Source organism: Rattus rattus, chromosome 7, assembly GCF_011064425.1.
Source record: "Rattus rattus isolate New Zealand chromosome 7, Rrattus_CSIRO_v1, whole genome shotgun sequence".
Lineage (NCBI taxonomy): Eukaryota > Metazoa > Chordata > Mammalia > Rodentia > Muridae > Rattus > Rattus rattus.
Window position 1 is genome coordinate 87,157,227 of NC_046160.1, and position 23,728 is coordinate 87,180,954.

At 34.2% G+C, this 23,728-nt stretch overlaps 1 protein-coding gene across 1 annotated transcript in view; it reads right to left on the reverse strand.

Annotated features, from left to right (window-relative positions):
- The window catches only part of C7H14orf39 (chromosome 7 C14orf39 homolog), a 32,546-nt gene that overhangs the window by 4,135 nt on the left and 4,683 nt on the right, over positions 1–23,728 (reverse strand). Inside the window, exons 5-15 of the mRNA XM_032909125.1 lie at positions 21,635–21,822; positions 21,502–21,544; positions 19,766–19,886; positions 18,280–18,371; positions 15,833–15,954; positions 15,037–15,113; positions 9,950–10,035; positions 9,727–9,773; positions 5,899–5,960; positions 3,827–4,002; positions 1,977–2,145 (exon numbers count right to left, since the gene is read on the reverse strand). Of these exons, the coding sequence (XP_032765016.1) occupies positions 1,977–2,145; positions 3,827–4,002; positions 5,899–5,960; positions 9,727–9,773; positions 9,950–10,035; positions 15,037–15,113; positions 15,833–15,954; positions 18,280–18,371; positions 19,766–19,886; positions 21,502–21,544; positions 21,635–21,822 (1,183 nt within the window). The remainder of the gene's footprint in view (positions 1–1,976; positions 2,146–3,826; positions 4,003–5,898; positions 5,961–9,726; positions 9,774–9,949; positions 10,036–15,036; positions 15,114–15,832; positions 15,955–18,279; positions 18,372–19,765; positions 19,887–21,501; positions 21,545–21,634; positions 21,823–23,728) is intronic.

The window sequence follows — 23,728 nt, forward strand, 5'->3', positions numbered from 1 at the left end:
TTTCTACATAGCACATTACAAGACTTTAAAAAACATCTCTCTTTGAGCTCAGGATGCAACTATGGTAGAATCCTTGTTTAGCATACATGAGGTTCTTGGTTCAATCTCTAGCATTAGATAAATAAACTTGTCATCTACTTATATTAAACCAAGGACTGATCTGGAGGGTGTGACTCAGTGGTAGAGTGCTTGTCTATAGTACTTGTGAGGCCTAGGGTTGAATTTCCAGCACTGCAATAAATAATAGATAGATAGATAGATAGATAGATAGATAGATAGATAGATAAATAAATCCTATTAACTAGATTATAGTAATATATAAAATATTTGCACTTAGAGAACCATCCATTTACATTTCTTCTGAATATTTTATGGTTAATATTTTTCAATTTAATTTATCTATTTTTATTGGTATAATGTATAACTTCCTAATTTATTCTTACAATTAATAGTCCCAAATGTATCACATTCTAAATTCTTTTATTTCAAGACTTTCTAGCCTATACCACTGATTACTTGACCAATCCTTATATCTTTTTCATACCACTTTGATTACACTTTAGTTTACACAGTTTTATGAAATTAGTTACTAATGTGAGTGCATGTGCAGGTGCAAATGTGCCATGGTGCGCATGTGGAGATCAGAGGACAACTTGTAGGGTGGTTCTCTCCATCCACCCTGTGGTCCCAGGCTTGGACCAGTGTTCAGTCATTTCAACCATCATATACACTGTTTTAATGTGCAGAATAAGTTTCTTTCACCAAACTACTTTATAATATTTAGAATTTATAATTATGTTCTCTTAGTTTCTAGTAGAGTTGGTTCATCTAGCTAAGAGTTGGTCATCTTGTCAGTTATTTTCCAAGAATCAACTTTGGCTCTGTTAATTTTCTTTGTTGTTTTTCCAGTTCATTGACTTCTAGTCTATTATTTCTTCATTCGCTTTGGAATTGCTTTGTTGTTCTTTTCATAACGAAGTAAAGGTCATTAATTTTAGAGAATTATTTTCTATTAATTATTTTATTAACTAAATTATCTAACTGCCACTTTTGCTCTGGCTGTGTTAGACTCTTCAATTTTGGTAAGCAGAATTGTCATAATAATAATTTCAAAATCTTTTATGATTTCTCTCATGACTATTCCCTTGACTCACAGCCTAAATGTTTAGGATTTTCCTAGATATTTTATTAACTTTTAATTAAACTGTATTGTTGTGAAAGAACACATTCTGATTCTAATACTTTTGTATTCATAAGATTCATTAATGAGCTGTGCAATGGTGGCCCATGCCTTTAATTCTAGCACTTGGGAAGCAGAGGTAGGCATGTCTCATGAGTTCAAGGCCAGTCTGGTCTACACAACAAGTTCCAGGACAGCCAGGGCTACATAGATAAACCCTGTCTCAAAAAAGAAAAGTCATGGTTTATTTTGTAATTACACCATTAGCACTTGAAAACTTGCAGTTGTTGGATATGGTCAATTTGACCAAAAAGATTGACTGTATCATTCAGACCTTACAGGGTATGTTTCTTGTGTTGTTTAATTTTACCAACTGTTGAGAAAAAGGAGTATAAAACCTCCATAGCTGAGTCTCTATCTTCTCATGCAAATTTAACTAATTAACTCATTAGTTTTATTACTTGGAATTGGACCCAAGGCACAGTTTGTAGACAAACATTCCACCACTAAGCTCAGTACACAGCTCTATGCTGCACAATTTAAAGCTGTTGCTAGATATAAACCATATTTACAAGTGTCATATCTTTCTTATGAGTTGAATCTTTAATTTTTATACATTATCTCTAATTTCTAACAACGTCTTTATCCTGAAGGGTATCCCCAAGTGAAAATATAGCCACTGTGGCCTTCTTAGACTTAGAATTTTCATGAAATGTAAGTTTACATCTTTAACTTTCAGCCTATCATCAGCTTTATAATGAAATATGTGTGAGCTTATATTCGGGTCTTTCTTTACCTGATCTGATGAGATTTCTGAATCAGATACAGAAGAATCAAATAAACTTAGTCCAGGTGATCTAGAGGTATAACTCATAAGAAATGAAAATCCAGGAGAATCCTTTTGTTTCTGTCCTTCAGATGCTGCATTTTTAGATCTGTTACAGAAAGATTTAAAAATCATCAAACTGTTATAAATACATTACTAAACAATGCAGACTGGGAAACTACAAAAGCAATGGTGTACAGGTAGGAATTTGTAAAGGTAGGTTTTAAGGTGACAAATTTATGAAGAAAGTACATTTGAATGAAGAATATAAAAACAAATTTGGGGATAATAACTGTAAATACTTACTAAGAATATGTTGCCAGGCTTACGTAAGTGTGATTTATTTCTCTCCACAATCCATCACAACAAAGCACTGTTACTATCATTTTCATTTACAGCAAATACTTTTGAAGTTTAGCAATATTAAGAGATTTGTTTAAAAGAATAGCAAATGACACTGAAATTCAGATGCAGCAATTCACACTGAAAATCCCAGCTCTCAACTCTGGCACTGTCTTTAAGACCTTGAAAACTAGTCATAAGACATGTTTTAATGAGAAGTCAGACATTCCAGAGTGATAAGAAAAGGTACGAGTTCTGGAGTAAGTAGACAAGACAGTATATAATATAGAGCCAGAGTAGTCTAATTTAAAATTTCAACTTTAGGCCAGGCAGCAGTGGCGCACACCTTTGATCCCAGCACTTGGGAGGCAGAGGTTGGTGGATCTCTGAGCTCAAGGTCAGCAGAGTGTGTTCTAAGACAACCAGGGTTACACAAAGAAACCCTGCCTTGGACAAAAACAAAACAAAACAAACAAATTCAACTTTAACACTGACTGTTTGTATTACCCATGATTCTGTTTTGGCATCTACAGGATAAAAATGATGGTGTAGCAATGATTCATAAAGTCAATATTAATATAAAAAGATCATGGCATAAAGTACCCAAAAGCTGCTTGTACACCAGGATCTATAAAGTGGCTTTGCTTTTGTTTTTGTTGCTTAGGCCAGAGTGTGCACTAAACATGAGTGAGAGTTTAGATTCATTCCCTTGCCCACCAACCCATAGACAAACATGTATAGTTATATATTAATATGCCAGCCTGACAATACTGCCACAGCTTTCTCTATAATCATAAATGAATAGCGTACCTTTACAGATCATAATGTTATCATCCAGAGAATGAACAACGTTCATTCAATTTTAGGATTCGATGATAAATTCTATTTTGAATACTTTTTCTTGAGTCAAATGTATGACATTCAAACACAAAATTTTACTAGCAATTTAAACTACAGGAGTAGAACACAGATGAGAGATACCTGCTGAAGCAAAATCTGATTTATGTCTCAGGAGAACTTAGGATTCGGTGTTAGGGAACAGCCTGAATGGAACCCAAAGGTTAAATGCAGCACTACTTTCTTGGCTACAAACCCCAAATCATTGCTTTTCACTGTTGTATATTCATATTGGAGACATTTAGTCTTAAAAAGTGGGAACCCTTGCTTCAGACACCACACAAATGGAAATTGACCACTGAAACATTACTCCATCAATAGTCTATAACTACTATATGTGACAGTAGTTCTTGAGCTTGACTTTAATTTTTCCACATCTTTTATCCTTTGTAAAATCTTAAACCACCATATTGTCACACTGGATACTCAGGCTCTTTATCATTTTCACTTTAACAAGTCCCAACCATCAAAAGGACAAACAAACAAAAAACAGGGAGTAGAGTCTTTGGTAATTATTACTATAAATTACTTTATAACACAGCATATAAATAAATAACTTAGAATTATTAATAAAATCATACATTTCAAAGAAGGGGCTTTTAGGGAACTGCATTTTCTCCACAGATTCAGGTGTCTTCGGAGCTTCAGGAGTTCTTAGAAATGAAGGAGTTTCTGGAGTTTGTGGGAAATTCTCAGCTTTTTCCTCTTCAACACTATCAGCTTCTATTGACTTTCCAAAGTGTTCTATGTATAGGGCCTGTAAATGGAAAGTAACAGCACAATGTTTAACAATGACCGTTACTTAAGAGAACACACATGTACTGCATAAGGTAGAATGCACTGCATTATTCTGTTACCACTTCACAGATAACTAAAATCAGAACTAATGAAGTGATATATATTCAAAGAGAAAAGTAGTTACTCTGTAACTAAATTCTTCTCTTATTCCAGCTCCACTTCCCTTAACATTACATGAAAAAATTAAATGATAACCAAAAATGCTGACATTGAAGAAAAATGAGTGGTTTTTCTTTTAAAAGTTTCCATTATACTCTAACTCCATGAAAAGGAATTAAGCAATATTATTTATTGCTTTATGCTATAATCTGGATCTGTGTTACAGGCTTAATCCCCAGCTTGTCATTCCTAGGAGGTAGTAAAATTTTTGGAGGGCATGAGAGTCTTTTAAATCATGGTAGGTAGCATGCTCTGAAGAGCTTTCTTCTTTAAGAAAAAAAAAATCCTGGCCATAGATGAGTTATGAAGTAGAAATTCTTTGAAAACTCAATTGTGTCACGTGATATTTTTCTGGAAACTGTCTTGTGAGAGGATGTTTTGCTGAGGCAGACTCTTGAGAAGGCTCCTGATGTTTGGAGAGAGTATAAATGGAACCCAATAGGCGTGAGAGGACGCTCTTGCATTGTTATGCCTTGTAAGGCTTCACTGGTCTTTGTTGATCTTTGCTTGTCATGACTTCGTAGAGAGAAATGTACCAAAGAACTTCTCATGGTATTCCAGCTGTTTCTTGCCATTTCTGTTGACTTGTGCCAATAAGGCAGAGCCTCACCATCTCTGCTGGATTGTAGCCCACTACTGATTAGTGTTTGGTGTTTGCTCTTGGACTGCTGGTATCCTGATAATGAACGTGGAATCTCCCCAAAGAACTACTTCTAAACAGGCCCACAACTCCTTGTCCTATTAACCATTTTCCTTCCCTACATTTGGTCAATGGGCTAGAGGGGAGGTTAAGAGTGTTAAAAACCCCTAAATAAAGTAGGCTTTGGAAAGTCTAAGCCTACAAAGGTGTTTGACCCCATTATGAACTTCTTTTATGATGTGTGCTATTACTGACCCAAAGCAGTGGGACCAACTAAGAACTCTCAGAGTCTGAACTATAATAAATCTTTCTTCATAAGTTTTTTTAGGTAACTGTGATTAAGGTGAATAATAATAAACAACTACTTTGTCTTTAATTTTTTGCCATTATAATTTTTATACTAGTTTACTTCTAAAGATTGAGAACCTAAATACTAACTTTTCCTTTATTTCTATACACACTTAATGCACACACTACACATACACACACACATACACACACACACACAGATAGGTAGAGAGAGAGAGAGAGAGAGAGAGAGAGAGAGAGAGAGAGAGAGAGACTTATCACATATGATTATACCAAATCCTATTACAGAAACAATTTGAGTCTGTCTAAAACAATTATAACGTGCTCATTTGTTTATAGTCTAATACTACTTAGTCACTTCTCATTTTAACCCTTGGTAGCTTATTTGCATCTGTCATCATTAAAGCTTTCCACTATACAAAACTATTATCAAGATACTTTCATATCCACTGGTCTTGAATTGCCATAACAAATCATTAAATCTTGCCAAACAAATTTATTTTCTTCAACCATGTGCTGGTTTTGACCTCAATATTTATCATCACGTATGAGTGACAACTGTTGGCATTTGTTCATATCAACTTTTTTGGATTCTTTTTTTAATCTGAAAAAATATTTCTAATTCAAGCCAATAACATCTTACATAAGTAATCTTCATCATAATAAAGCTAAAATTTAAATGAACACTGAGCATTTTTAAAATTAGGCTGCTCTGCTTAGAAACTAAAAATCGAACATTTGACTTACCTGTGTACTACATTTTGATTCTCTTAGTTGTCTTACTGTCTCTTTATCTCCACATTCAGCATCTATTTGTCAGATGAGATTTAACAAATTCATTAATTTATTTCATTTATGTGACTCATTATGAAATTAAATAATTTGCTTCAGCTGTATAAAGCATTTTGTAAATATCTATTTACAAAAATGACAAGTTCATACAGTTTTACCCAATATATACATGTAAGAGCACAAAATATAATAGTTAACAGTAACCAAAGGACATTCATGTAACCATCAGCCAGGTAAAGAACACTCCAAAAGGTCCTGTTTCCCATATCCTCTTCTTCAAAGGTAATCCCTATCCTGACTTGAGTGATAACAATTCCCTTGTATGCTTTATCACCTAAATATCTTTCTTATGTATCCCTTTCTGTTTAGTATGTGTTTGTTTAACTCCTCCATATCACTACATATAGACACAGTTTTCTCATTACTGGTATAAACCATATATCCAGGCATTCTACAACAGATGAGCACTGGAAAAATGTAATGCCATTTTAACATATTTGTATTTCTCTAGGCATATATCTAAGATGGAATATTGAGATACAGAGTATGTGTATCTCCCAATATCAGGTGTCAAATTTTTCTAAAATGGCTGTACCAATTTTGGCTGAGATAACTAGCCATTGTAAAAATAATGAAATCTCAGAAAATTAGCTCTAAGTTAAGATGGATTCATTATGTCACTATATCACAATACTATTTATTAATGCTAATATATAATATTTATTATTACAGTTTATATCACTAGCTTATGAGAGCCCTTATTGGTCAATACTCTTATAAGTATTAATCCTGGTACTTTTTAAGACTTGCTAATCTGGTAGATATGTACCAGATCTTACTGTAGCTTTACACTTTCATAATTTGCTAAGCATCATTTCATGTTTATCTGCTGGAAAAGTTTCTTTTGAAATGTCAGTTCACATATTTTTACTTTTCAAGTTTTAAATTATTAATCTTTCCATTTACATGTGTGTGCATATTCATGTGTATGCATGTGTTTTTACGCATGTGGAAGTCAGAGGACAGTGCTGACTGTCAATCACTTGTTTCATCTTGTTTGCGGCTACTATGCCAGGCTAGCTGGCCTACAAATTTCCAGGGATTGTCCTGTCACCATTGTCTGACTAGGCCACCTGCCACACCTCTATTCTGAAATATTCTAAGTGAGTTGTCTGCTGTCATCTACTTGATTTGTAAAGGTTCTTTACATTTTTTGGAACTACTCTCTGGGCAATTTTATGTATTACATACAAATATATTCCTTGGCTTTATGACTCATTTTCTTCTTCTTTTTATTGTATCTTTTTTTAGATATTTATTTACATGTGTTTTGCCTGCATGTATGTCTGTCCACTTAATGTGTGCAGTGCACACAGAATCTAGGAAGGGGTGTTAGATCTTCTGAAACTGGAGTTAAAGGTGGTTATTAGTGGCCCTGTAGGTGTTGGGAACCAAAGACTGATCCTCTGCAAGAATAAGTGCTCTTAACCTCTAAGCTATCTCTATAGCTTTCTTTTTATTGTATCTTTTGATAACAACATTTCTTTATTTTAATATAGCCAAACATCAATTTTTATTAATTGGGCTTTTAATTATTGCTTAAGAAATCTTTGCCTTGGGAACTGGAGAGATGATTCAATGGGTTAACAATGACTATTACTCTTTTTTTAATTTTTTATTGGTTATTTTATTTATTTACACTTCAAGTATTATCCCCTTCCTGGTTTCCCTCTGCAAACCTCCTATTCCATCCCCCTCCCCGCTATGTGGGTACTCTCCCAACCCCCCACTCACACTTCATCACCCTAGCATTTTCCTATGCTGGAGCATCAAGCCTTCATAGTTTCAAGGGCTTCTCCTCTCATTGATGCCCTGATTAGGCAATCCTCTGCTACATATGCAGCTATTATGATTTTGGTTTCCAGCCCACATTCAAGGCAACTCACAACTGCCTGTAACTCTAGCTCCAGGTGGTCCAACACCTTCTTCTGGCCTCTACTAGCACCTGCACTCTTGTTCACATGCCTATATTCTGACACACATACATATACATAATTAAAAATAAATCATAAGGTAAATAAAATAAATCTTTAAAAATAAAAATGCCTCTCTTGAAGTCATGCATATATTTCCTGAAAGCTTTGTACACTTTGTCTCTTGCATTAAATCACACCTATTATTTTTTTACCACATACTAATTTCCCCAACTTACAGGTTTAGAGATTGTTGAAAGTCTTTGTTTTTTTCTAAAATAATTACATGTCTTCTTGAGCATGAAGTCTCACAACACATGCTCAGCACAAGTAGGACTATGCCAGTTATATATATTTCCCAACATCTCTATGTCAAGGGTGCATTGTTCTTAAGAGATTAGCTATTCCTCCCTGTTTAATCCAATCGGCTTAGCTTGTGAAGAGGATTATAAACAGCTGGAGTAGATCACATGCACAGGAAAGGCATTTTTTTTTCCTCTTAAAAGAAAGCAAAGAGTATTCATCTGTATAATATACACATGTTGTTTAAGTTGATCCATATATGAGAAGTGAAAAAAAATAGTCTGATAGACTGTAACATTCTGAAAATATATCCATCTACAAATATTTTTAGAGATATTTTTATTTATGTATATGTATCTATGTGAATGTTTGCCATACGTGTGCCAGTCTGAGGAAGACAGAAGAGAGTAGCAGGTACCCTAGAAGTTGACTTATGAATGGTTGTTGTCATTGTAGGTACTGCAAATTGAACTTGAGTCTTCTGGAAAAGCTGATGTACTCTTAACCACTGAGCCATCTTTCCAGCCCCAGTTTACAAAACTGTATGGTTTCCAAATGATTCATTGTAAAACTTCAAAAAGTCAAAAGGTGATGACTTTCATATACCATGATACAGGGTATAATGTGACTCATTAAAAGATTATCAATATGTATCTATGTGTATGATATACATGTGTGTGTGCTTATGTCACTATACATCTATGCATTCACATCCACATATAGTTAGAAAAGGTAAGTATGTCCCATTGTTTGCCACAGTTCCAACGTTTTGTTGATCTTGTGAAAATAAGCTCATAATATATCCTATGACTTTTCTATGATGTTCAGTTAAAGAAAATAGTCAAGGCAGCAAAAATTAATATAAAAATATAAAAGCATTATGTATAGTTTCAAAAATAGAAACAAAAAGATATTAAATGTAAGAAAATAACGGAAATCTACTATATTCATGCAATGGAATATTATGTAGTCATTGCAAATAAAATTAATGATAGGAAAAATAGCCTCATGTCATGTTTTATTTGTAATGACTGTATGCAGTCGAATTGGGAAATGGGATTAAATTACATATATTGTATAATTCAAATGGGGAATAGAGAGTAAAATTAACACATATCTTAAAAAACTAAGAGACTATACAACAGACTGCATTATTTCAGTTATGTTTGGTTAGTTACATTTTGTTTTCTTTATATTTTTCTTTGTTTCCCACATTTTCTATAAGAAAATGTATTTTTTTCTGATAAAAATGTATCATTAAACCACATATATACTTCCATTAGTGAGAGTTAAAAACATCCAAATAGGGGTTGGAGATTTAGCTCAGTGGTAAAGTGCTTGCCTAGCAAGCGCAAGGCCCTGGGTTCGGTCCCTGGCTCTGGAAAAAAAAAAAAAACTAAAAACAAAACAAAACAAAACAAAACAAAAGAACCAAAAAACATCCAAATAATTTATTTAGTAAAAACTGATATAATTATTATTTAGAAAAAATATAAACAGTAAATACCTATATGTTCCTTTTCAATCCATTGATTGTAATTTGGTTGATTCAATCTAAAATGCAACAAATATAATTTTTATTACTTCAGAGTCAATATTTGAAATTACCTCAGAGATGAAAATGTTTCTTTTCTTTGGGGGAGGCAGTGCTAGAAAATGAAAGCAGACAAACACACTAGCATGGAGCTAAATCCCAACACTTTGGGCAGTTTTTAAATTTTAAAAATTACCTGAATTGCATAAAACCTTGTGAACTTTTAACAGCTGGAACATGTGAAGATTTTGAATTACTATCCATACCAGAGTCATTAAATATCTGAAAAAATAATTAAACATTAGATTGACTATATAAAATAATCCTGTATCATAACTACACTGGGATCTCTACTTATATTAGCATTTCATTCCCATAATTACTACCACAATCAGTACCTAAAACTATATACATTAACTGAAATAGCTACAAAGGAAACATAAGGCAACTATACTGAGAAGCAAAAAGGTTTAGGATTCTTAAATAATTGATGTTCTTGATAAATATGGTAACTATTTGTGGTAGAAATTTTTCATTTAAGGTAAACTTTAAAATTTTAACCTATCCATATTCACTAATCAAATGAGTATTAATTTTTTATTAATGACTTGATTTTTATGTTATTTTTCAAAAATAAATGAGGTGATGGAAGTATTCTGGAATCTGACAGTTACGATAGTTATGCAAACTGTATGCAAAAAATCATTGAACTTACAATTAGTAAATTTCGTAATGGAATTATGTAGAAGAATGCCTCAAAGAAATATATTTTACTTTTTAAGAAAAAGGCAAATGAGTTTTCTTTTTTTTATTGGATTTTGTATTTACATTTCAAATATTATTCCCTTTCCTGGTTTCCTGTCCATAAGCCCCCTAGCCCCTTGCCCTTCCCTTCTTCTATAAGGGTGTTCCCCTCCCAACCTTGGCAGGACCAAAGGCTTCTCCTTCCACTGGTGCCCAACAAGACCATCCTCTGTTACATATGCAGTTGGAGCCACAGGTCAGTACATGTATAGTCTTTGGCTAGTGGTTTAGTCCCTGAGAGCTCTGGTTGTTGGCATTGCTGTTCTTATGGGGTCCCAAGCCCCTTCAGCTCTTTCAATCCTTTCTCTAATTCCTCCAACGGGGGTCCTGTTCTCAGTTCAATGGTTTGCTGCTAGTATTCGCCTCTGTATTTGACAAGCTCTGGCTGTGTCTCTCAGGATACATCTGTATCTGGTTCCTGTCAGGATGCATTTCTTAGCTTCATCAAACTTATCTAGTTTTGGTGGCTGTATATATGTGGGCCACATGTGGGGCAGGCTCTGAATGGCTGTTCCTTCAGTCTCTGCTCCAAACTTTGCCTCCATATCTCCTCCTATGAATATTTTTGTTCCCCCTTTTAAGAAGGAGTGAAGCACCCACATTTTGATCATCCTTCTTCTTGAGCTTCATGTGGTCCGTGGATTGTATCTTGGGTAATTCAAGCTTTTGGGCTAATATCCACTTATCAGTGAGTGCATATCAAGTGTTTTTCTGTGATTGGGTTACCTCACCCAGGATGATATTTTCTAGTTCAATCCACTTGCCTATGTATTTCATGAAGTCATTGTTTTTGATAGCTGAGTAGTATGCCATTGTGTAGATGTACCACGTTTTCTGTATCCAATCCTCTGTTGAAGGGCATCTGGGTTCTTTCTAGCTTCTGGCTATTATAAGGCTGCTATGAACATAGTGGAGCATGTGCCTTTGTTGTATGTTGGAGCATCTTTTGGGTATATGCCCAGGAGAGGTATAGCTGGGTCCTCAGGTAGTGCAATGTCCAATTTTCTGAGGAACCTCCAAACTGATTTCCAGAGTGGTTGTACCAGTTTGCAATCCCACCAACAATGAAGGAGTGTTCCTCTTTCTCCACATCCTCAACAGCATCTGTTGTCACCTGAGTTTTTGATCTTAGCCATTCTGACTGGTGTGAGGTGGAATCTCAGGGTTGTTTTGATTTGCATTTCCCTGATGACTAAGGATGTTGAGCATTTCTTTAGGTACCTCTCAGCCATTCTGTATTCCTCAGCTGAGAATTCTTTGTTTAGCTCTGTACTCCATTTTTAATAGAGTTATTTGGCTCTCTGGAGTCTAACTTCTTGAGTTCTTTGTATATTTTTGGATATTAACCCTCTATCAGATGTAGGATTGGTAAAGATCTTTTCCCAATCTGTTGGTTGCCATTTTGTTCTAATGACAGTGTCTGCTGCCTTACAGAAGCTTTGCAGTGTTATGAGGTCCCATTTGTCAATTCTTGATCTTAGAACATAAGTCATTGGTGTTTTGTTCAGGAAATTTTCCCCAGTGCCCATGTGATCAAGACTCTTCCCCACTTTTTCTTCTATTAGTTTGAGTGTATCTGGTTTGATGTGGAGGTCCTTGATCTACTTGGACTAAAGCTTTATACAGGGTGATAAAAATGGATCAATTTGCATTCTTCTACATGCTGATCTCCAGTTGAACCAGCACCATTTGTTGAAAATGCTATCTGTTTTCCATTGGATGGTTTTCAATAGCTGGCAGTCCTTGCTTGGTCCTTTAAAAAATTTCTTGGGGGCCACAGAGATGACTCAGAATATAAAGGCACTGGCTGCCAAGCCTGATGACTGGAGTTTGATCCCCGGATCCCACCCACAGGGTGGAAGGCAGAACTGATGATTCCTGAAGGCCAACCTCTGATCTCTGCATGTGTCAAGGCACACACCACTTATGGCAAGTATCACACACATACATAGAGCTGGAAAATGTTCAGCAATTAAGAATACCCTGGGTTTAATTACTAGGATATACTTGGTGGCACACATACCCACATGACATCATACAGTCTGTAACTCCAGGTCCAAGGGATTGGATGCTAAAATGTTTTACTAATTGGTAAATGTAATGAATCATATTAACAGATTTTTCTAATTTTCAAAGTCCATTGCATGTCTCAGAGGTATTGATAATTATGTCATTAATGTTATTCTATTAAATTTACTTTGCTAATATTAGGACTTTTACAGCTATGATCATTCTTAATACTGATTGTATAAGTATTCTTGTCTTTGCTGTCAGGTTTGTTGTGATAATTCTCCAACATTTTTTGTATTTTGAAATTGTTTAAAGAGCTTTATTTGAACCAGAGGTTGTCATCTGAGGACAATTTTGCTGTCAGAAAACATCTAAGAATGTATGCATATATTTTTGATTGTCATTAACTTAGAAGTAAGATGTTTCTGGCCTCTATCCACAACAAAGAAGTTATCTAGTCAAAAGTATCAGTAGAAGCAGGGCATGATGCTGCACACCTTTAGTCCCAGCACTTGGGAGGCAGAGGCAGGCAGATTTAAGTTTGAGGCTAGCCTGGATCTACAGAGCAAGTTTCCGGATAGCCAAGGACGAACAGAAAAACCCTGTCTTAAAACAAACAAACAAACAAAAAAAAGAACAGTCAGTAGCATCAAGGCTAAGCAGTCTTGATGCGATCCTGAAAGCTTTGATGATGCTCACCTGATACTCTGAGTCTAGGCATATATGCTGGGAGAAGACTAACAGAGAAAGAGCAAAAGCTGTTAGAGAGAGGAAACTATATAGCTATGTTTTTCTTCTGTCAGCCTATTTATAATTTAAACTGTCTTACAGAAATATCCTTCTTACCCCACATTTAATTTTAAAAAGTCTTACATAGTATTCTCTCAATATTCTAAATAAAATTATCTTCCACATGTAGAATGATCTGTTTATTCAGAAGATAAATATTTATCTTTTGTCTCTTCTGTTCCAGAAAGGTTATTTAAGTTGTTGAAATTTTATTGATATTTAAGGTATGTTAGCTCTTGATCAGATTCATCAACCCAACCTTTTAATGTCATTAATTTTTTGCTTTCTGTTTACTAATCTCTATTGTATAAATTTTATTCTTCAATTTTAAGTAGAAATATTTGATAATTAATAATTTCCACTTTCTAATGTTTGTTTTTAAATATATATTTTGCTCTGAGAACCAGTCTGTCCACATATCACATATTTTATTGTATTTTGTTAATATTTTATAAATTCTATTTTGATTTCTTCTATAATCCCCAAAATTCTTTTCCCTTAGTAGCTATATATATAATGTATATACATAGAGAGATGATAGACAAATATAGATGTATAGAGACATAAGATACAGATACTTATAAAGATATGGATACATATAGAGAGACTGGGTAGAGCTAGAGACAGAGACAGAGACAGAAACAGAGTTTTTTTAAAGGGCTAAGGAAAAGGATGCTAGTAAGTTCACTTGTTGGGCAAGCATAAGAACCTGGATTTGAATTCCTAGCACCCACATAAAAATTGTGCATGAGAGGCAAGGATGGGCGGGTCCCAGAAATATCAAGCTTTAGCTTCAGTGAGAGACTCTGTCTCTAGGGAATAAAACAGAGTGATAAACACCCCATTGTTGGGGTTCACAGGCTTCAGAGTTAGGAAGGATTATTAATTGCTTTTCTCTCTTAGCAGCTCTAATAGTATCTTTGAATACTAAGAGAATCAGTCTTTTGTGGGGAGACTTCTAGGTCAGATCTCACTTCAATTTCTTCAGGTTCCATGTTGGAAATGTGTGGTATCTCGAGCAGTAGGGTAAAGTTCTGGGAGTCAACAAAGCACAATAGCAATAATCTATATTGTTGTGGGAGTCACTTTTTTTTCTTTATGAACTGTCTCTGGTATTTTGTAAGTAACGGAAATCCCTATGAGAAAGTGCTATAGATGCAGCCTGTGAAATTGGTCCTGTAATTAATGAAGGGTTTAGTAGATATTTCTCAAAAGTTTTGGTATACTAACTACCAGGCTTGGTATTTTAAAAAATATTTTATATGATATTTAGTCACAAAGGGAAAGTTTATGCTGAATGCCATATTGATACCTTTCTTCTCCCTCTCCCTATCCCTCTCCCTCTTCCACTTCCTGTTCCTGTTCCTGTTCCTCTTCTTCTTCTTTTTCTTTTTTTGAGAGGGTTTCTCTTTGTAGTCCTGGTTGTCCTGGAACTCATGCCAGGGCTGGCCTTGAACTCAAAGATCCACCTGCCTCTGCCTTCCAAGTGCTGGGAAAAGGCATGTGCCACCACCACCCATCCACGTTGAAACTCTTAAATGTTTTAGACTCTGAGGTAATAGTAGTGGCTAATTTAATGTAAATAAATACAGAGGCACACACATACATTATTGTGTCTTACCTACATGTATCATCTCATTTAAGCAAGCTATTTATCCTATTGAAAACAGAAATACATACCTGCAGATCATTTTCTTTTTGTCTCAAGTCACTTCTAACAAACTTGGACTGATTGGCTGAATTTTCTTCTTTTTTATCTAGATTAAATGTATTATTTCAAATTAATTCCAAAGATAAAACCAAACAAGATCTCAAACTCACTGCCTCATACATGCTAAGTTCACACTCTGCCACTGAGCTGTAAATCCAGCTCCACCCTCATTTCTCCAACCATTTGATCACAATTTATACTTTAAAAATCAAGTTTATAAGAGTATTTAACTTAAAATATGAAAAGTTTCAAACATTTTAACTCACTACTGTACACTAGTTATTACATAATCATGAATGTAAAATGGCAAGACGGTCAAGTGACAAACTACTCTCTTAAAATTGATTACTAAAAAGACAGTAGTAATATTAATGAAGAGAAATTAAAAGTGTAATCAAAGTATTCAATGTTTTTAATAGAATCTGCAAACTCTTGAATGAAATGTAATTGAAACATCTCAATGACCAGCACTATAAATATATGACCTAGCCCTTTAAACAGAGCTAGTCATTCTCATCTGACGTTTGTACTACCAGACTAGAATACTTTTTAAATCATTACAAAATTGATTTCCTCAAAAACAGAGTAGAAAAGATGGTGTACAAGTCATATCCTGTTTGTTCTCAAAGTTAAAGTGGTACTTTCCCATGTCTACAGGTCTTAAGTATTTTGTCCTTGCTTACATCAAATGATAACTAAAATTACCTTTTATTTCCTCTCTGTCAAGAAAAAACGAAGTTTCTGAATGATAAATACATTCTGTACCTGTACCTCTTGGTTCTGAGGAACTCTTACTTGTGAGTCTCACAAGTCTCTGAGGGTCGCACGGCAGTAACTGGCTGCCCTGAGAACTTGTGTTCCACACTTGCTCATCTTTCTCAGGAATTCTGAAGAAAGAGTTCACACTCACTATTAGATTACAATTTAAATCCAAAGGCAATATTTAGATACTATACTGTTAAACATCTTCACTTTTGCAGATTATGATACTAGGTTTACAAAGCATTTAACAGATTTAATCACTATTATTAAATTACTTGGAAATAAGTAGTACCAGCACTGTCCTGATTAAACCCAATGCTCTTCTCAGTATACCTCACCCCTCCTTGTAAACGTAACCACTTAACAAAGATAAAAACCATTTTAAACACTTACACTAAAAATAACGTGTTCCAGCGTTCAGAGACTTGAAATTTTAAAAGATTTATTTAGAAACAATCAATTATCATGAATACAAAAATTATTAAAGCAATATTATAGTCAAAAGGTAAATGTGTCTTTTAACCTTATTACTGTAAGAACAACTTCATTGAATTTTTTCTAAATTAAATGAGTATATGCACTGTAAAAGTACATTATTCTTCCTTTGTGAACAGAAGATACATTATATGACCCCCAACCCTCAATGGATGCCTAAACGTAAAAGTTTATTTATAGTATATCTTTTGCTATACACAGAAGTATGCACATACTAAATGACTTTTCCATTATAAATAAGCACTTATTACACACTTTTCCTAACTTTTGCATTAATGTATGACAGTAAAAGTGGTATTTATTTCTTCCTTCTACAGAGTTTCACAGATAAACTTTATATCACAAATCTTAACCAAAGTATATCGTTGCTTTCTTTCTGTGAGTTGAAAACTATCTCTTTAAGAAAACCCTTTACATCATCTCTCTGGCATATCACAGTTGCCAGCATTGCTACTCTTTTTATCTTTTTTTTTTTAATTTACCTTTACTTTATGAGCATTGGTATTTTGCCTGCCTGTGTGTCTATGTGAGAGTGTCAGATCTTGTAGTTGCAGAGAGTTGTGAGCTGCCATGTGGGAGCTGGGATTTGAACCTGGGTCATCTGCAAGAGCAGTCAGTGCCCTTAACCTCTGAGCCATCTCCCAGTCCAGCATTGCTACTCTTAGATGTACAAGCCATTTCAAAAATACGGGTTACCCTGGGTATAGACAATATGATATCAGCACAGTTGATATGATAACTGAGATGGATACTAAGCAACCAACAGTGTATATAACACTGATTCACTGGACAAAGGAATGATTCACATTTTATGTGTGAAAGAACAGCATGAATGTTGTTCAGTTCAGAATGGTGTTTAATTTGTTTATTTCTGGAATTTACCATATGATATTTTTAGATCACAATTGAGTATGAATAACAAATTATGGAAAGCAAAAACATGAATGGTAAATAATAGATATTGAGAAAAAATTGGCTAAGTAATTAAATACATTCCTTATAATATACAAAGTTTTTATAATATTCAAGTATTCATAAAAAAGTCTCTCTATATATTTACAGACTGCCCAATCAATTTCTTCATAAAATTAATGACACAGTGTCATGAGGTAATATAAAAGAGTGGAGGCATCAACATAATAGTTCCAAGAAAGTAGCATCAGGGAAATTAACTCAGAAGAAAAGTATGTTTGAAAAAAATTAGGATAAAGGTAATGGAGTATGGGGATTGAAATTTAAGAACAAACAAAAAGCTGGGTGGTGGTGGCATATGTTATTACTCTCAGCACTTGGGAGGCAGAGGCAGATCTCTGTAAGTTCAAGGCCAGCCTGATCTACACAACAAGTTTCCGCATGGCCAAGGCTACTTAGACTAACCTTGTCTCGAAATAAACAAACATACAAACAAACAGGTTATACACAAAAACCAAAAGAAGAAAGCTGATTAGAACTAGGAATAGTAATCCATGTATTTTTCTCTCCCACAATAATAGGTAAAATCAGTATGTTTTTAATGTCTCAGCGATGCTTTGTATTATCTCCATAAGGATGAATGAAAATAATTATGGTATAGACTCCAAAGGGTCTCATCTTCCTCTGTGGTAAAGGAAGAACCAGTCACACTGGTCACTAGTCAAGTGAAAAAAGGCAAAGACGCTGCTTCTCTACTGTCTAACCTGGTTTGTAACTGCTGTGGTATTAGCACAAAAACTGGACAGATTTTACACTCTGATAAGTTCTAGAATAGATGTGCTGCTGTTACCCTATGTTTTACTGTATGAACCTTTGGTCTTCTTAAGCAAAAAGCAGTTTGGGATATTAATTCATAACATTTAAAAATACTATTTTCATAAAATTAATAGAAAATCATTCATAAAATTATATCAGGAACACACTCAAAAATTTTTGATACAGAATATCTGTTCACATAAAATTGTTTTAAAGTTTACCTATACCTCTCTTCAAATTCTTTTCTCTTTTCTGTATTTTTGTTCTTTTCATCTAGAGCTTCTGAAAATTTTTTACTTTCAAAAAGTCTTGCGATCTGCTAAAAAGAAAAATGAGAAAAACAAAATAGTTAGCTTCATGATGACTCACACTTTCAATCCTCAGTACTTAGAAGACTATAGCAGAGCCACTGCCTAGCATTTAAGGAAAGCTAACTTGGTAAGGTGCTTGCTCTGAAAGCATAAGGACCTCACTTCAGATGTCCAGTATCCACACAAGCCAGGTGTAAGGTTGTGAGCCTGTAAAGCCAGTACTGGGAAGGTAGAGGCAGAACTGAGGAAGATACCAATGCTGATCTCTGGCCTCCATGTGTACACACACACACACACACACACACACACACACACACACACACACACACACGCACGCACACACACACAGAGAGAGAGAGAGAGAGAGAGACAGAGACAGACAGAGAGAGACAGAGAGACAGAGAGAGACAGACTTTTAGAGTAGTCATGTATATATTTCTCATAACTAATAGGTATATTCTTTCTATAATTTTTGTTAGTATTTGTCAAAAACTGCCGTGCCCTGGCTGGAGAGATAACTAATGGTCAAGAACACTTGCTGCTCGTACAGGGGACTCAGGTTCAGTTCCCAGAATTTACCTGGTGGCTCACAACCATCTATAACTCCAGTCCTAGGGAATTTGGTGGCTTTTTCTTATCTCCACAGGCACCAGGCACTCATTTAGTGCATATACGTGCAGAAAAAACATTCACACAAATACATAATTTTTTAAATAAAAAAAACACAACTCAAGGAATGATACTAAAATATATTCCAGAAAATCATAAAAACTAAATTATTTTTATCCTAGTCTTCTAAATATTACAAACTATAAGTTTTTCCAGATTAAATCCCTAAGGTATTTACTATTTTGTTCCCTCTTTCAAATACACTGTTGTTCTTTAAAGTCTGGCTGAGAGTGTAGTCAGTGATGCATTTGTCTAACAAGCACAGTAGTCTACATTTGATCCCTCAATGAACAAAATAAATCTTATGACTAACTTAAATCTTGTTCTTTCTTCATCTTTCCTCAGACCTCAAATAATGCCTAACTATTTCCCAAACAAAGGGTTAAATTTTTTCAGAACCTGAAATACATTTTGGCTTTGCTAAGGAAAAAAAAAGCCTTCCTTCATATTTAAACTGTCTTTAAAAACAGCTCTTCTGAGTTAGAGAGGTGGTTCAGCAGTTAAGAGCACTGACTGCCCTTCCAGAGGTCCTGAGTTCAATTCCCAGCAACCACATGGTGGCTCACAACCATCTGTAATGGGATCCGATGCCCTCTTCTGGCACACAGGTGTACATACAGATGGAGCACTAATGTATTAAATAAATCAATAAATCTTAAAAAAGCAACTCTTCTAAGACTGTAGACTAACAACATATTTATACATTAACAATATATAAACCTAAAATATATACCTTATTTAAAGAATTAATTTCTATTTCCATATCATTTGCTTCTTTCTCCAATTCAAATGATCTTTTCGTAAAATCGTTGGCACATTTAAGAATATCTTGTGTTTTGTATCTCAAGTTAACTCTTTTTATGTTAAGGAATGGGCATGAAATAAATTTTACATTTATTATGTGGTTAATATTTACCATTTACATGTATGTTCTACAAGAGCAGTATATCTGAAAACAAAAATATGACTAATATTGTTTACCTATAGTACATTAGTGAGCTTAAAAAATAATATTCTATAAAGAATACTTATTACAAATCTTTTTCAATAAAATATTTTTACAAGGTAGCATTCTGATCTCTTTTTATACAACTTCATCCTGTTATTTGGCATAGCTAATAAAATATTAATAATAAGTTCAGGTACAAATTAAATTCCTATCATTTATTCCAGACAACACTAAAAATCCACTCAATTTATCTTTTGTTTATCTACAATGTTCAACAATATATCCTGTATAACAGAAAAGAGCACACATCTGGATACCTGCTTGAACTGGATTTATATTTATAGTGTATTTATTAGTTATTAATAGACATCGTATGCCGTTATTAAATAATGCAATTTCCTATTACTGTACAATCCATTTAGGAGAACTAAGAAGTGAGTAGATTAATAAACTGTGAATAAGAAAATGTATTATTCCTTTCCTATCTTGACTTATAACATACATGATTTGCATGCTACAATTCATCCAGTGAATACTCTATCACACATTATTGCTGAAAGTGTCTATTTAAAATCTTACACATAAACGCGTAATCCCTGATCTTCGATTCTTCCCACCACTGTCTACTTTTCTTTGTCATTCAAACCTCGCATGTCATCCCAAATCATACCCAACTCCTTGAACTCTGGCTGCATCTTAAAGTGCCTAACAATCTCTGACCTGAGATTTTCCACTGAGAATTTAATGCACAGCAAATAAAAATATAGTCTAAAACCAAAATATGAAGAAAGCAGGCAGTAGAGGCATTAAAAGAATGGCTTAGGATGGGATGGGAACAAAATGCATGGGTAAAGAAGACAGCACAAATGGTGGAGTTATAATCTGCTAAGAAAGCATATAAGGATTCTAAGGGTTGGAAGACGATTAAAGTTTTAAGTTCATCATCAGGGAAGATCTCTCTGACAAACAGGTGAGGCTTAAACCATTTAAGAATTACTTAATTATCTATTACAGTGGTACTTATCAGATTTATTTGTGTGTCTATTTCCCATGCTAGATCACAAGTTCTTTCTGTCTGTGCTGTCTTCTTTATCCTTGCATTTGTTTTGCTCCCATTCCATCCTAAGCCACTCTTTTCAATGACTCTACTGCCTGTTTTCTTCAATTCACAACACATTTCAAAAGGAATACTTATGACTCACTTACTCTGTTCTATCCTAAAGAATATTTAATAATCAATTCATCTGGAATGCTTTAAAAAGATAAAGATAATTTTTCATAATTTGATAGTCACATTAAAGCCAGAAGCCTATACCATTTCGTTTTTTCTTAAATTGCTTGCTTCTGATCACATGGGCACATACAAAAACTAACCCCAGAAGACTTTTAAAGTAATCTTTAAAATCTGACTTAAACTGAAAAGGTATATATGAGACTCTAAAACAAAAAAACACATTAACAATTAAAAACATAAATTATACTTATCTAATAAAATTATAAGTGAAATCTGCTGTGGATACATGTATAATGTCCATTTAGTAAGAGATGGGAAAGGAGCAGGCACTGTAAAACAAATTTGTAATTGAGAATGATTATATTCTTTTCAGTGTAAAAATGCTGTAATCAAAGAGTATATAATAAAAATGTTAATACCTAGAAATTTCATAAGAGTAGTTTCATTCAATTTTAGTTGTTCAGTACACGCCAACACTCTATTTTTAATTTCTTCATGTTCTTTTTTCTTCTCGTAATATTTACATGAAAAATGTGTTTCTGAGTATTTTAGTTGGTATTGTTTCAAAACATCTTCATATTGACATATATAATCATGATACATTTTTCTGTTAAAATGAAAAGAAAGTATGTAGAAATCTACAAACTTAGCAAATATCATTTATTAAACTCTTCCATTAAGCACAAATGGCATCTACTCATCTTTACTTCTTTCAAGACTCTGTTCTTCAAACTCTCTTTGACTCTTCCACTGAACCTGTTTTATTACCTGAGTTAGTCATTGCACTCCTTAATCCTCTTCAATTTATCATCCATTCCTGCCATTTTAATGCTATTCTTTGAGAATTTCATGCAATGCATTTTGATCTTATTAACCTTGAACTTTGCACAGATCTATACCTGTCTTCTCACCACCCCAAACTTTTTGTCTTCTTTTTGTTAATTACTAGCCCATCAACTCCCATCTGTGATGTTAATGTATTTCTGGGTGTGGGGAAACCCACTGCAGCATGGTCAACCTACCAGAAGCTACATGCTTAAAGAAAACTGACTCTCTATACTCATAGAAGGCATAGACTATCCATAGCTCTTCTCTTGTGGATGGGGCTAGAATGTTGACTGGCTCAATAGTTTGCAGGCAACCGTAGCTGCTATTCCTAACTGTAGCTTCCTTAGACACTATTTCTAAACTCTGTCCTCTTTAACAAGATACTGAAATTGAGCCCCTAAATAAGCTCCTTTTCAAACTGTGTATTTGCTAATCTATCACTTATCACTTGTAATAACTTGGAAAAAAGTTTCAGGGGATACTTTTAAGAAAGAGGATACCTCAAAGAATGCTAATATACCATGTGAGATTAGCATATATCCATCTTGTTAATGACATATGTGTATGACCGCTCCATATAATAATTTGGTCAACCACATAACTTCCCTAAGTTATCAATTAAGAAGAGTCATTATCTCACTTGTTGATAGCAATAGTAGTTTTCCTGAATCTTGGACAAAAATAGGAGACTAGAGGTAAGAAGTTAGTAGACTGACAGTAAAGTATTTAAAGTTTGAAGCAAGGACAGGTTTTAGCAAGTTGAAAGCTAGTTGATAGTACATAGAAAAACCATGTCTGGAAAATGATGTGAAGAAGGCAGGCAAAATGGCTAGTGCATGACTGTTTCTTTTTTAAATGTCTGATCTTAAGTCATTAATTCAAATTATATATATGACTGGTTAAGAAAAACCACTGTTTCCACTTAAATACCTCTGTTTAGCTTGAAAAGTTATCTACAATAAACACTATAAAAAGATATATATTTCAATTGATTTGTTTTAGCATCTCATGAAAACATTTTTCTTTAAAAAAAACAAACACACACACACACACACACACACACACACACACACACACACACACACACACACACTTGAATGAGGGCTACAGAGATAGCTCAGCAGTTAAGAGCACTGACTGTTCTTCCAAAGGACCCAGGTTCAATTCCCAGGACTCACATGACACTTCACAATTCTCTATAATTTCAACTCTGGAAGATTTGATGCCCTCTTCTGGCCTCAAGGGACACAGGTACACTTTGCAGTACACAGACATGCATGTAAGCAAAATACCCATACACATTGAATAATTAAATAATTAATTTTTAAAAATCTTAAATGATGATGAATTGTACTGGCATAAGCACACATGCATATATATGCACACTCACACAAAATTTTAATCATTCCATTCTTTTATTTCTTCTTTTTGAAGGAAAGAAATTTCTTTGAAACATCAGGAAAATCTACTTAGGCAACTGAACTGCTTTTTAAATAAATGGTCTGAGTCCCAACCTGATCACATTTCTATAAAGCTTTGACTATTAGGAATTTCAAAATCTACACCTATACTTAATAAGATATGCAGGATCACCGTGTATGAATTTCTAACTCAACCAAAGGTTTCTTACATTATTCTTACTCCCTAGACAAAAATAGGAGATTAGAAGTAAGCCATAATTCTAA